This window comes from Theropithecus gelada, chromosome X (assembly GCF_003255815.1).
Source record: "Theropithecus gelada isolate Dixy chromosome X, Tgel_1.0, whole genome shotgun sequence".
In the NCBI taxonomy this organism is placed as follows: domain Eukaryota; kingdom Metazoa; phylum Chordata; class Mammalia; order Primates; family Cercopithecidae; genus Theropithecus; species Theropithecus gelada.
In genome coordinates, this window is record NC_037689.1 from 17,664,265 (window position 1) to 17,679,400 (window position 15,136).

Below are 15,136 nucleotides of genomic sequence, written 5' to 3' on the forward strand. Positions count from 1 at the left end.
GCACTTTGGGAGGCCAAGGCAGGCAGATCACCTCAGGTCAGCAGTTCGAGACCAGCCTGGCCAACAGGGCAAAACCCCGTCTCTGCAAAAATACAAAAAAAAAAAAAAAAAAAAAAATTAGCCAGGCATAGTGGCCTGCGCCTATAGTCCCAGCTACTTGGGAGGCTGAGGCAGGAGAATCACTTGAACCCAGGAGGTGGAGTTGCAGTGAGCTGTGATCCAAGATCATGACACTGCACTACAGCATGGGTGATAATGCGAGACTCCGTCTCAAAAAAAAAAAAAAAAAAAAAAATCTGTGACACTTGCATACAAGTATCCAAGGTAGAAGAAAATAGAAGAGTTATTTGTTTTGATGAACTGTATATAGGTACCCCTGAAACAACCTGCCAATGTTCACAAAATCATTTTATAAGCCAGTGCAGTGGTGTGCATGTGTAGTCATAGCTACTCAGGAGGCTGAGGCACCCGGCTCAGGAGAATCACCTGAGCCCAGGAGTTTGAGGATGCAGTGAGCTGTGATCACACCACTGCTCTCCAACCTGGACAACAAAATGAGACCTCGCCTCTTAATTAAGAGATAAAAGGCCGGGCGCAGTGGCTCACGCCTGTAATCCCAGCACTTTGGGAGGCTTAGACGGGCAGATCACGAGGTCAGGAGATCAAGACCATCCTGGCTAACACGGTGAAACCCTGTCTCTACTAAAAATACAAAAAAATTAGCCAGGCGTGGTGGGGGACGCCTGTAGTCCCAGCTACTCGGGAGGCTGAGACAGGAGAGTGGCGTGAACCCGGGAGGCGCAGCTTGCAGTGAGCCGAGATCGCGCGGCTGCACTCCATCCTGGGCCACAGAGCGAGACTCTGTCTCAAAAAAAAAAAAAAAGAGATTAAAAAAAATAAAAAACCGAAACCATTTTATAAAATGCTCAGATTTCCATCTTACCAGTGTGATATTCTCAAGGATCATTTATTAAAAGCCCATAGGGTCCTTTTATATGTATATGTAGATGTGTGTGTGCGTGTGTGTGTTCTAAATTTTTATTTATGCGTTTTTTATTTACTTAACTCCTGAATCATGTGTCCTTTGGCCTCAGCTTTTTTTCTTTCTTTCGTTAGAGTCACTCCATATTTGTCATGTTTGAGTTTGTGCTGACTTTGATTTTTGTACTCTGGTGCTAGCTTCATCAATATTCATATATTACCACTGGGACTGAGGCCCTGGGCCCTTCCTAGAGCCTGAGGTTTTTGTCCCACAGCAATATAGGAAGAATGAATGTACTAATGCTTCTTCCCTATTGGTACCATGAGCATTTGTCAGTATTTATGCTTCTCCTCTCCTCTTTTTATACATGTGTGTGCACCTACACAATCACATACACGCACACAGAATTTCTTACCAATTAGTATGTGCTTGTACCTTGTGCAAAATGACAAGATCTTGAGGTGATGGATACCCCATTTATCATGATGTAATCATTATGCATCGTATGCCCATATCAAAATATCTCCTGTACCCCATAGATATATACTAGGTACCCATAAAAATTTAAAACTTTTTTAAAATGACAAGATCAAGTTTCCCATTCCAGCAGTTTTACAGTTCCTCATTTTGACCTTTACCAATTGGGATGTGAATCTTCCTCTTTTGAATGAAGGTGATTTCCAAAAACATTCAGAAATGGGAATCTTAGATAAGAGATTCTGAGGAGAAAGCCTTACCATTTTTCTCTTGTGCTGACTTGGTCATTATCCAGAGCCCTTCCCACAAGAAAGGCAGGGATCTGGTTGTGTTTATAGGTGTGGTCCCCAGTTCTGCTTATTGCTTCATGTCTCTCTTTTCTTCCACTCCATTTTGTTCCCTCCACCTGTAACTTCTTGTGTTAGCTGAAACCTCTCTCTTCCCTCCTCACACTCAGATTACAGTGGACCCTATTTAAGGGAAGTGGATCCAGTAATGGTTTGTATTGTCATACTGTGGCTGTATGATATAATCACATGCTTATAATATATTTAGGATACATCTCTTTGAGATTTGAGGTCAAGATCTCTACTACCATTTTCATCTTTAGAAATGGGGCTAAAACCTGGGCATGGTGACTCATGCCTGTAATCCCAACACTTTGGGATGCCGAGGTGGGTGGATCACTTGAGCCCAGGGGCTCAAGACCAGCCTGGGCAACATAGTCAGACCCTGTCTCTACAAGATAAAAAAAAGCTAGCTGGGCCATGTGCAGTGGCTCACACCTGTAATCCTAGCACTTTGGGAGGCCAAGATGGGTGGATTGTTTGAGCTCAGGAGTTTCAGAACAGCCTGGGCAACATGACAAAACCCCATGTCTACCAAAAATACAAAAATTGACCAGGTGTGGTGGCATGTGCCTGTTTGTCCCAGATACTTGGAAGGCTGAGATGGGAAGATTGTTTGAGCCTGGGAGGCGGAGATTGCAGTGAGCCGAGATGGCACCACTGCATTCCAGCCTAGGTGACACAACCAGACCCTGTCCCCCCAACAACAATAACAACAAAATTAGCCGGGTGTGGTGGCACACACCTGTAGTCCTACCTTCTTGGGAGGCTGAGGCAGGAGGATCACTTGAGCCCAGGAGTTTGAGGCTGCAGTGAGCTATGATTTTGCCACTCCAGCCTGGACAACAGAACAAGACTCTGTCTCAAAAAAAAAAAAAAAAAAAAAAAGAACCAGGCATGATGGCCCATGCCTGTAATCCCAACAGTTTCAGAAGCCAAGGCAGGAGGATTGCTTGAGTCTAAGAGTTTGTGACCAGCCTAGGCAACATACGGAGACCCTCTACTTTGTAAGAAGTCAAAATATTAGCCAAGCGTGGTAGCACACACCTGTGGTCCCAGCTACTAGGGAGGCTGAGGCGGGAGAATCACTTGAGCCCAAGAGGTCAAGGCTGCAGTAAGCTGTGAGTACATCACTGCACTCAAGCCTGGATGACAGAACAAAACCCTGTCTCAAAAAAAAGAAAAGGGGCCAGAAACAGTGGCTCATGCCTGTAATCCCAGTACTTTGGGAGGCCAAGGTGGGTGGATTACTTGAGGTCAGGAGTTCGAGACCAGCCTGGCCAACATGGTGAAACCCCCATCTCTACTAAAAATACAAAAATTAGCCAGGCATGGTGGCCACGTGCCTGTAATCCACCTGAGGCAAGAGAATTGCTTGAACCCAGGACATGGAGGTTGCAATGAGCTGAGATTGTGCCACTGCACTCCAGTCTGGGCGACAGAGCAAGACTCCATCTCAAAAAAAAAAAAAAAGGAAAGGAAAGGAAAATAAAAAGAGTAATACTCTATGCATTTAGGAAAATATGAATATATAAAATAACAGTTTAAAAACTTGTCATCTAATGAAAAGTCATACATGTTTAGGTATATTGTTTATGATGTAAAACAATTTTTCTGTAAATGATAATTTTCTATTTTGATTATTGAAATGCATACATTATGCATTTACTAGAATTCATTTAATCTTATGATAAACTGTGTGTTGCTTGAAGTGAGGCTGGGCATGGTGGTTCAGGCCTGTAATCCCAATACTTTAGGAGGTGGAGGTGGGTGGATCACTTGAGGTCAGGAGTTCGAGGCCAGCCTGGCCAACATGGCAAAACCCCGTCTCTACTAAAAATACAAAAATTAGCTGGGCATGATGGCATGTGCCTGTAGTCCTAGCTACCAGGAGGGGAGGGAGCTGGGCTGAGGTAGGAGGATCACTTGAGCCCAGGAGGCAGAGGTTGCAATGAGCTGAGATTGTGCCACTGTACTGCAGCCTGGGTGGTAGAGTGAGACCCCATCTCAAAAAAAAAAAAATTCAAAGTAGAAATATTCTTTTCTCATATATCAAATCCAATAATTCGGAATCAGAACCCAGTGTTTGATGTCTGAAATCCCAAACAGTTCCAGTGATTGTACTCGTGGAACATAAGGGCTCACTTTGGGGTCGGCTGGGGGACCGTGCTTCTGGTGGCTCATGTAGTGGGCCAGACTGTGGCTTGATAACCTACTTGTTGTAAAATCATACTGTTTGTTGTTTGTCCATATGCTGCCTTCCTCCTAGGACTTCTAGCAGCAGAAAGTAGGTATCCCTTTGTTTTCCTTTAAGGTGTATCTTTTATGCAAAAGTGTTTGGCTTTGCATGGTTCGTAATCAGCTTGACTTTTTCCTTGGCTGTTTGTGTGTGGATGTTTAAGTATTAATTTTAACACTGCCTAGTCATAAAACTAAAACTTGGATATATTGATTTTTGAGGCGTTGTTACACAAACAATACTAACTTCTCACTTCTTTCATAAGAGGAAAAAAGGCAGTGTTAAAATTTCAACCGCACTTAATACTTCACATCTGAATTTCACATACGAATACATTAATTCTGGGGAAAGGGTAACATTTGTTTTATAGTTTGCTTTCAAGAAAACTTTCAGGGTAAGTGAATTTTTCTTTGACAATTACATCACCTATAAGTGGTCTTTATTGCTTCCTGTTACTGAGTCCATTTTCAATTTGTTTGGAGCTGTGAAATAAATTCTGAAATCTTGTCTCTTAACAACTTTTACCATCAGATAGAATATTTATAAGGAATAATGTAATGGCTAGATTTTATTTACAAAGGGGCATAATTTGAGTATGGGAGAAAATTAAAATGTAAGAAATGTACACACAGTTGAGTACCTGTAAAACTGAGGCAATCTGAATAAGATGGGTGGATTGTATCAATGTCAGTATTCTGGTTATGATAATATACTATAGTTTTGTAAAATGTTACCAATGGGGGAACTGAGCAAAGAATACAAGGGATCTCTCTGTATTATTTCTTACGAATGCATGTGAATCTATAATTATCTCAACAAAAATTCTAATTAAAAAAATAAACCTTTACCTCAAAGATAAATGAGAAAGCCTGGGTACTAATGATTGAATTCATTTTCACATTTTCTTACGTTAGTTATCTGTAGCTCAAATTGCAGCTGATTTAATATAAATCTCACAGTATATTAGTTACCTATTGTTGGGTAATGAATTACCTTAAAGTAGCAGTTGTCATCTCACAGTTTCTTTGGGTCAGGAATCTGGGCGTGACTTAACTGTGTGCCTCTGGCTCAGGATCTCTCCTGAGATTGTAGTCCAGTGCTGCTATCTCACCGGAAGGAAGGCACGACTGCAGGACGAATCCTCTTCCAAGTTCACTCACGTGGTTGTTGCCAGGCTTCAGTTCCTCACTGGCTGTGGTCCTCTTCACAGGGCTGGCTGTTCACAGCCTGGCAGCTCACTTCCCAGCATGAAACATAAAAGAGGGGGCAAAAGTGAGAGAGAGTGCCCAAGACTGAAGACACAGTCTTACAGCCTAATCTCATAGTGACATCTTACCACTTCTGCTCTATTCTGTTCATTAGAAATGAGTCAGTAAGTCCAGCCTGCACTCCAGGGAAGGGGATTGATTACACAAGGGTGGAAATACAGGAGACCAGGTTACTGGGGCCCATCTTAGAGGCTGCCCACCACATGTAAATTAATAACTATTAAAATGTAAGATTCTTTCCATCTAGATTTAGCGTTCCTCTTTCTTTTTTTTTTTTTTTTTTTTTTTTTTTAAATCAGCCAACCTGTCATGTTATTTGAGAATGGGCATCTTGAATGTATCAGTAGTGATTTTCCTTAGTTGTAAAGCTTTACACGAGTGGGTACTTAACAGCAGAATGTTATTAAAGTACTTTGAAAAATTTGTGCTCGAAGATGTTTCTGTTTGGAAGCATAGACTATTTTAATAATCATAATGGCATTAGAGATTATAACATCTATATGCTGACAGAATACATATGCAGAATTTACTTCCTTTAATAAATTTCAAGGTATCTGTACCATAATCTACATATGGAGAATCTAAAGCATGTATCACCATATGTAAGTTTTCATAACTTGAGTTGGATATGGCACAGATGCTTATATCCAAAATATAGTTTCCATTACAGGATTCATTATTGCTTATATCTTGATTGATAACAAAGAATTTGCTTTGTGCAGTGGGAATAAAAGGTATTGAACAGGGTGTGGTGATAGAGGGAAGAGATTGGCTGCAAAGGGACAAGAGAGAACTTTTTTGAAGTGATGACAGTGTACACTTAAATGGCGAATTTTAACTTAAAACACTATACCTTAGTAAGCAGATTTTTTTTAAAAAGTATTGTGCTTGCAAGGAGGGGCTTTGATTGAATAAGTGACAATAATGTGTATGTGTAGTAATATAATGTATTAATTGATCACTAATATAATAGGAAAGAAAAGGTATTGATTACTCTTAGAAGAAGCTAGGCTAGATTCAGATTCTAGATTTGCTCAGTGATGCTGAGTTTCATAGCTATACATTATAAATTAAGAAATACACACACACTGAGAATTTAATGTGTTATTTTGTGAAAATCTGAGAAGCAGGAATGGGATTTAATAATCTCAACTGTCATCCATCTGAAAAACCTAACTTGTGATTTTAAATAAGATGGCATACTGCCTTCCACCATTCCCTTTTAAAAACAGGAAATGTCCCTGCTTTTATCTTTATGTTTTATTTATGAATAAAGTTTGTACTTTTTTTTAAAAAAGAAATACACACACAAATCTTTATTGAAACAATTACAGTGAAAACCTGGGTATAGCAAAACTCATTGAATGGTACACTTAAGATTTGTGTATTTTATTCTATGTAAATTTTACCTCAGAGAGAAAAATAAACATTGCAATTTTTGCTAAAGTCTTTAAGGGTGAAGTCTACTAATGCTGGCCACTCTGCCATTTAATTTGAAATGAATGAAAAATACGTGAACTGATGGATAGATGGGTAGACATGTGATAAAGCAAATACAGCAAACTGTCAACATATGTAGGATCTAGGTGGTGGCCACGATTCTTTCAAACTTTCTGTATGTTTGAAGCTTTTCGTAGTAAAATGTAAGGGGAAAAACTTTTAAGACATGCTCAGCCTACTTTAACACTGAGAACTTTTTAGTCTAAACATTTGACTGTTTATTTTTCTGTCCTCCTTTTGGGTTATTTTTACTGGTCAACTTTTTTATGAGACTTCCACTCTTGTAATGAAATTATTCTGGACTCAAAGCTTTTATTGACCTTAAAAGCATATTCCTCTCTAAAGAAATAGGCTTAGAAACATTTTTTAAACAGTTGACATATTTATGCTTTTTTTGACTACTATTTCATAATAGTAGCAGAAAACTTTTGAAAAACTTGTTTGCACTGGTGAGATTATTTGAAAAGGTAGAAGTATTCAAAGTTAAAATGTGCAGGCCAGACATGGTGGCTCATGCCTTGCCAGCACTTTGAGAGGCTGGGATGGGAGGATTGCTTGAGGCCAGGAGATTGAGATCAGTCTGCACAACATAGTGAGACTCCATCTCTATTTAAAAAACAAACAAACAAACAAAAATATGATTATAAACCTGATTTTTAGATATAAACTTTATTGCCAAATGAATTATGAAAACAAAATACTATTCTGAAGGCAGGGCATTATAATATCTAATAAGTTCATGAATGTGCAAGTTTGGACTGAGGGCTAGGACAAAACCTTATATGGTAAATCAAATTGAGATTAAAGAGAGAATAGAAATTGGACATCATGCCTGTAATCCCAGCACTTTGGGAGGCCGAGGCGGGTGGATCACAAGGTCAGGAGATCAAGACCATCCTGGCTAACACGGTGAAACCCCCCCGTACTAAAAATACAAAAAAAAAAAATTTAGCCAGGTGTGGTGGCGGGTTCCTGTAGTCCCAGCTACTCGGGAGGCTGAGGCAGGAGAATGGCGTGAACCCGGGAGGCGGAGCTTGCAGTGAGCCGAGATCGCGCCACTGCACTCCAGCCTGGGCGACAGAGTGAGACTCTGTCTCAAAAAAAAAAAAAAAAAAAAAAGCAAAAGAAATTGGACATCACCTCATTACCAAATGCAAATCATTCTGGTGCATTGCTGAGGATAAAACATGATTTTGGGGGTGGGGGACAGTCTGTTATGGAAGGAACACTGAATTAGGAGTCAGAGACCTGGGTTCTAGGATTTGATCTTCTGCTCATTGCCTGTGGCCCTTGGAAAGGTTATGTAACCCTACTGAGCCTCTGGTTTTTCAAATATAAAAACACTTGCTGACCAAGCACAGTGGCTCAATGCCTATAATCCCAGCACTTAGGGAGGCTGAGGCGGGAGGATTGCTTGAGCCCAGGAATTTGAGAATAGCCTGGGCAACAGAGAGAGACCCCCATCTCTACAAAAAACTTTTAAAAAATTAGCCAGGCATGGTAGCATGCCTGTAGTCCCAACTGTTTGGAAGGCTGAGGTGGAAGGATTGCTCAAGCCCGGAAGGTCGAGGCTGCAGTGAACCAAGATCACGCCACTACACTCCAGCCTAGGCAACAGAGCAAGATCCTGTCTCAAAACAAAACAAAAAAGCAAAAAACACTTGCCTACAGAGACAGGGTTATTGTGGAATCACATAAGGTAGTGAGTGTAAAAGCACTTTGGAAATTATAAGCTGTTAATACAAATATAAGTATGAAAATAATTTCAACTGTGGCTTTAAGAAAACAGTACTATAAAAGAAATTGTCTTCTGTGGTTAAGTCTTTCTCATACTTTGTTTTCAGTTCTTCAGAATTTACTCAGAAAAACATCATTTTAATCAAGGGCCATTTTATGAAGTGTCTTTTGGTACAAAGCACTCTGCAAAGTACACCCCAGAATATAGAGGTGAATAGAATACCTACAGTCCTGCCATTAAATCAACTGCCCTCTGAGGTGAACTTGTATACTTTTTATTGATTGATTTTGTTTTCAAGATAGTTACAAGTTTATTCAGAGGTTTTATAGGAAAAACAGCCTTTTTAGTCTTTGAGAAAAATAAATAGCTCTTTTATATGTGACAGTGTTGATCTACAAAATGAAAACTAGTAAGAGTTTAGTTAGCATATGCTGCATGTGTTATATTAATAATCACTACTGCCTCGGGGTTTAAAATCTAAAACAATAGCAATGGAAAAGCCCAAGAAGTGTCTTTGTGTCTATTTATATCTTACAATGAATTGAAACACCATGGGACTTTTAGATGGTTGGTACTGAACTACAGATATCAATTATACACAAATCTATCCAACCAAGAATGTGTTCTGTTGTTCTGTTTGTCATACCCAAAGAAAGAAATAACGGAACTAGAACAGGTGTTAATGGAAGGTGTTAAAATGATCAAGGGTGAAGACAGATTTTGAGGTTAAGCCAAAAATATGTATTTATTCCATTTGAAAAGATGAAGGAGAAATGGAATAAAAACTCTAATTTTTCTACCTAATTACAGAAACTTAAAAATGGGGGCACTTTTCAGAGCTTGAAATAGACAACTTGAGTACAACTAGGGAAATGCTTCTTTTCATGATTGAGAACCCATCAAGTTAATCATATTTGGGTACAAGATAAGACTATAAATCAGTTCAGAAGAGGTGACAGATCCAAGGAGGTTTAATAGACCTGTTGGAATTGTGGCTCTTGCCTACTCTAAATGCCTGCTAACAGATACCTTTGTGCTTTCCAGCAAAGCATCTGCTGGTTCTGTCAACACAGCTTTGATCCTGTGTGGGGGTGGTGAATTCCTGCTCATCCACCTCCTCTCTGCAGCTCCACAACTCCTCCCTAGGCAACCTGTGTGTCAGTTTGTCTTTACCTCTTTTATATCGTTTGCTTCAGGATATAATATGCCTACTTCACACATCAGTCTGAGAGCCCCTTCCTCAGGGACAGGGATCATATCTCTGATTTCTCTGAAGCCCCTGCCTAGTACCTAGCAAAAATCAGGAATATCCAATAAAGATTTTGGGGCCAGGAGCTGTGGGTCACACCAGTAATCCCAACACTTTCGGAGGCCGAGGTTGGCGGATCACCCGAGGTCAGGAGTTCGAGACCAACCTGGCCAACATGGTGAAACCCCGTCTCCACTAAAAACAAAAAATTAGCTGGATGTGGTGGTGTGTGCCTGTAATCCCAGCTACTTGGAAGGCTGAGGCAGGAGAATTGCTTGAACCAAGGAGGCGGAGGTTGCAATGAGCTGAAATCATGCCACCGTACTCCAGCCAGGGCAACTGAGTGAAACTCTGTCTCAGGAAAAAAAAAAAAAAAAAAAAGATTTTGGTTATTGTCTGACCCAATAGGGCATTGTTCAAGTTCTTTTCCAACCTCCATATTCATGCATAAACCACACAATTTGCTGTTGAAGGTTTCTCGTATGTTTCCTAGCATAGCCTATTAGTGTAGTAAGTTAGGCAAAGCATAGACTTTGAAGCCAGACAAACCCAGGTTTGAGTCCTGGCTCCACCGTTTACTAGCTATGGCCTTCCATGACCCTTCTGAAGCTCAGTTCCCTATCTAGAAGGTGGGATAATGACCTTACCATGTTGTCCTGAGGATGTTCCTGGAACATAATAAACACTCAAGAATTGGGAGCTGCTGTTAATGTTTCCTTAAGTGCTTAATTCAGTGCATACTTTATAGATATTATAAAATGAATAAAATAAAGAGCTGCCTTAAGGACCTTACAGCTCAGGGGAAAAAAGGGTGAACAAGCACACGCATAAGTAACCCATGGAGTGCGCTGGTGGTACAGGAATGGCATGGAGCACTTGGGAAGTTCACAGACCAACAAATGATACATCCCTGGTCTGATACAGCCAAAATTGCTTCCTAGTCTTGAGACTGACCATCTTAGTATTCACTTGATAAAAGGTTGTTTTTGCTTTAATCTTATATTATTAATAAACTGCTACGTATGGACTATATATCAGCACGAGCAATGCTGGTAAGAGACCAGGCACAGTGGCTTACGCCCGTAGTCCCGGCAATTTGGAAGGCTGAGGCAGGCGGATCTCTTGAGCCCAGGAGTTCAAGACCAGCCTGGCCAACATGATGAAACCCCATCTCTACTAAAAATACAAAAATTAGCTGGGTATGGTAGCCTGTAGTCCCAGCTGCTTGGGTGGCTGAGGCACGAGAATCGCTTGAACCCAGGAGGCAGAGGTTGCAGTGAGCTGAGGTCATGCCATTGCACTCCAGTGTGGGTGACACAGTGAGACTCTGTCTCAAAATAAAATAAAATAAGATTACACTAAGATAACTGAGTGAAGATGATAATTAGGTTTCTGTGGTATCAGTGGATTTTTTTAATATACAAAAAAAGCACTTGATTAGTATTTTTGTTATTGTGGTTTCATAAGTCCAGAAGTTTAGAACTGGCTTTAGTAATTTGATAAACATAGCATCATTCAATTCTGTTGTTGATGACGTGCTGCGGTCAGGGGTTCAGTGGGACATTTGTGACTAATTTCTTCACATCATCTCTTGCTTTCCAAGGCTTTCAATAAGGGATGAAGAGAAAATTGGCTTTTAACTAATTTCCAGATTTTTTGAGGGAGGGGGGCACTCTGAACAAAGTAAAAATCCTGAGAAGATCGGGTAGAAGGAAGTAGATTGGGTTAATACCTCTTTAGGAATAACAGGGGAGATGAGGACTGATTTCGGCCATTTATCTTATCCCACTTAATATCCACTTAATGTTTTCAGTGAAAGGATACCAATAGCCTGGCAGGCATAATTCAAAATTTAATATTATCCAGCCGGACATGGTGGCTCACGCCAGTAATCCCAGCACTTGGGGAGCTCAAAGCAGAAGGATCGCTTTAGCTCAGGAGTCCGAGACCAGCCTGGGCAACATGGCAGAACCCCATCTCTACAAAAAATACAAAACAGCTGAGTATGGTGGCGCGTACCTGTAGTCCCAGCTACTCAGGGGGCTGAGGTGGGAGGATCACTTGAGTGCGGGAGGTCGAGGTTGCAGTGAGCCGAGATTGTGTCACTGCACTCCAACCTGGGCAACATAGCAAGACTCTGCCTCAAAAAAAAAAAAAAAAAAATTATCCAGGCCAGGCGTGGTGGCTCATGCCTGTAATCGCAGCACTTTGGGAGGCCAAGGCAGGCAGATCACAAGGTCAGGAGTTCGAGACCAACCTGACCAACATGGTGAAAACCCATCTCTACTAAAAATACAAAATTAACCGGGGGTGTTGGCACGCACCTGTAATCCCAGCTACTCAGGATGCTGAGGCAGGAGAATCACTTGAACCTGGGAGGCAGAGGTTGCAGTGAGCCAAGATCACACCACTACACTCCAGCCTGGGCAACAGAACAAGACTCTGTCTCAAAAAGAAAAAAATTACCCATGGTTCCTTCAACAGACGAATGGTCAAACAAACTGGTACATCCACGCAACAACCTGGATGAAGCCCCAGAGAATTATGCTAGGTGAAAAAATGCAGTCCCAAAAGGTTACATACTGTATGATTTCATTTATTCTTTTTATTTTATTTTATTTTTTAATTTTTAGAGGGACTCCTCCTTGCAGACCAGGGCTACCCCATAGGCAGTATGCCCAGAATAGGAGCCTCATTTATTATCAGAATGACAAAATTGTAGAAATGGAGAACAGATTAGTAGTTGCCACAGGTTAGGAGGGGATAGAGTAGGAGGGGAATGAGAATGGCTATGAAAAGGCAATATGAGGAATCCTTGTGGTAATGGAATGTTTTATAGCTTGACTGTATCAATGTCAATATCCAGGTTGTGATATTATACTACAGTTTTGCAAGATGTTACTATTGGAGGAAACTGGGTAAAGGGTACGTGAGACCTTTGTGTTATATTCTTTTACAACTGCATGTGAATCTACAATTATCTCAAAATAAAAAGTCAAATTTTAAAAAATAACTACAGTAATTTCCATGTGGACAACCACACAGTATGTGGCTTAAGACCCAAATCTTTAACATAATTAAATAGAGCTACAAAAATCAGTAGCTTATATAGCAATTTATTTATTTATTTATTTGCTATTGTAGAAAAACTTGGAAAGTATAGACAAGAACAGAATGAAATAGAAATAGGACAGTAAAGATAACTACTGTAACACTTTTGCTGTGTTTCATTCTGTTTTTTGTTTTTCCTGAGTTTGTATATATGTTTTGTTTGTTTTTTTTTATCATAACTGGGAATATAGAGTTTATTTAGTTTTGCATTCTGCTTTCTTGAATTCTATATCATGAAGATTTTTCTATGTCTTTGAAATTCTTCAAAAACAATTTTCATTTGGCTACATATTCCATTATATGGATATTCTATAACCTATGTAATCATCCTCTATTAGATTTATTTTCCATTTTGTATGATAATATCATTTTATATAAATCTTCCATTATTTTCCTTAAGGTGGATTTTTGTAAATGGAATTACTAAATCGAAGTGCATGAACATTTTTAAGGCTTTTTGATATATATTACCAGATTGCTTTCTGGAAAAGTGGTACTGATATATATTCTCACCAATAATTGCATGAGAATGGATGAGGTCTAAGACAGGAAGAATTAGAAACAGAGTTCTGGAGCATGAAGATTTTTATCTTAATCAAAAGTCGAATTTCTCAACCACAGCACTACTGACATTTTGGACCAGATAATTCTTTGTTGTGGGGGCTGTCCTGGGTATTGTAGGATATTTAGCAGCATCCCTGACCTCTACCCACTAGATAGCAATAGCCGCCCTCCGGCTGTAGCTGTAACAACCAAAAATAACTCCAAACATTGGGAAATGTCCACCTGAGTAACAAAATTGCGCCTGGTTGAGAACCGCTTATCCAAAGACTTAAATGTGCAATGAGGCACTTATTCTTAGAGTTTCTCTACTGTGTACTAATGTTCTGAAGCTTAGCTCCTTGGGGCTCTGTTTTTGTGGAGTATATATGTGTATTCTGCATATTGCCTGCAGTGTAAAAGAGGCTGATCATTTTTTTAAGGCTGTGTAAAATGGCTTTGTTACTCCTCATTATGTATCTTTCCCTACTGACATCTGCCTGATTTCCTGGTTATGAGAAGAAACTTGTGATGGCACTTCCATTTGCTTTGCCCTACAAAAATGATTTGCCTTGAAATTTAATATGGTATTTGGAAGTGTCAGTATACCTACACTTTGTCTTTATCTTCTGAATAAGAAGGGTAAGAGTAAGACAGAATGAGAATGATTTTGGGTCTCTTGAGTCTGTATGTAAAGGGAAAAAAAGGAGTGGACTGGGATTTTTGTTAACTAAAGTTTGAGTCTTAAAATGTAAGAAGCCTATTTTAGGCAGCAGGAGCTCCCAGTTGAATATCTGTTCCCTGTATCTACAGCTGGCTTTACCGTCGGTTCTTGATGGAATGCACCTGGGTAAAAGGCCAATCTTGTTTCTATAATATTTCAAAACATCTTGGAGTCCTCAAACCCATACTCTCTTCCTGACATAAAACTTGCTGTGTCCAGATCTTCTAGTGCTTCAGTTATACTTGATAAATTTCATTAATTCAAATAAGATAAGCTGCAGTTTCCTTTGAAAAATGAAGAGCACACAAATGCATTGGTAAGAACATGAACTCTCTGAAAATACTCTGTCCTTAAATGATATGAAACTCATTTAAGTCTATCCTTCAGTAAAGACACTAGCCTTTGAAGTTCTGATATGAATTCATTGTTCTTAAATGTAAGATTTCGGTTACAAAAGTTAGTCTGACATTGACTTTCTGTACTGGCTGTTTCTTTTCTGTTTGTCCCCCTTAGGAGCAGTCTCACAGGTGCTGGACAGCCTGGAAGAGATTCACGCACTTACAGACTGCAGTGAAAAGGACCTAGATTTTCTACACAGTGTTTTCCAGGATCAGCATCTTCACACACTACTAGATGTAAGTCTGTCTTTTTATTATTCTTGTTTTTTGGTAAATTGAATACTGGCCGGGCACAGTGGCTCACGCCTGTAGTCCCAGCACTTTGGGAGGCCGAGGCGGGTGTATCAGGAGGTCAGGAGATCGAGACCATCCTGGCCAATATGGTGAAACCCTGTCTCTACTAAAAATACAAAAATTGGCCGGGCGTGGTGGCGCATGCCTGTAGTCCCAGTTAGGACTGAGCTGAGGAGGCGGAGCCACAAGAATCACTTGAACCCAGGAGGCGGAGGCTGCACTGAGCCGAGATCACACCACTGCACTCCAGCCTGGGCGACAAAGCGAGA

The 15,136-nt window shown here is 40.2% G+C and overlaps 1 protein-coding gene across 4 annotated transcripts in view; it reads left to right on the forward strand.

Moving 5' to 3' along the window:
- Window positions 1–15,136, forward strand: part of CASK (calcium/calmodulin dependent serine protein kinase) — a 392,463-nt gene that overhangs the window by 288,613 nt on the left and 88,714 nt on the right. For 3 of the 4 annotated variants that reach the window (XM_025372348.1, XM_025372349.1, XM_025372350.1), the window contains exons 11-12: window positions 4,076–4,093; window positions 14,689–14,810. In XM_025372348.1, the coding sequence (XP_025228133.1) occupies window positions 4,076–4,093; window positions 14,689–14,810 (140 nt within the window). The remainder of the gene's footprint in view (window positions 1–4,075; window positions 4,094–14,688; window positions 14,811–15,136) is intronic. The other variant, XM_025372351.1, reaches the window with a different exon arrangement.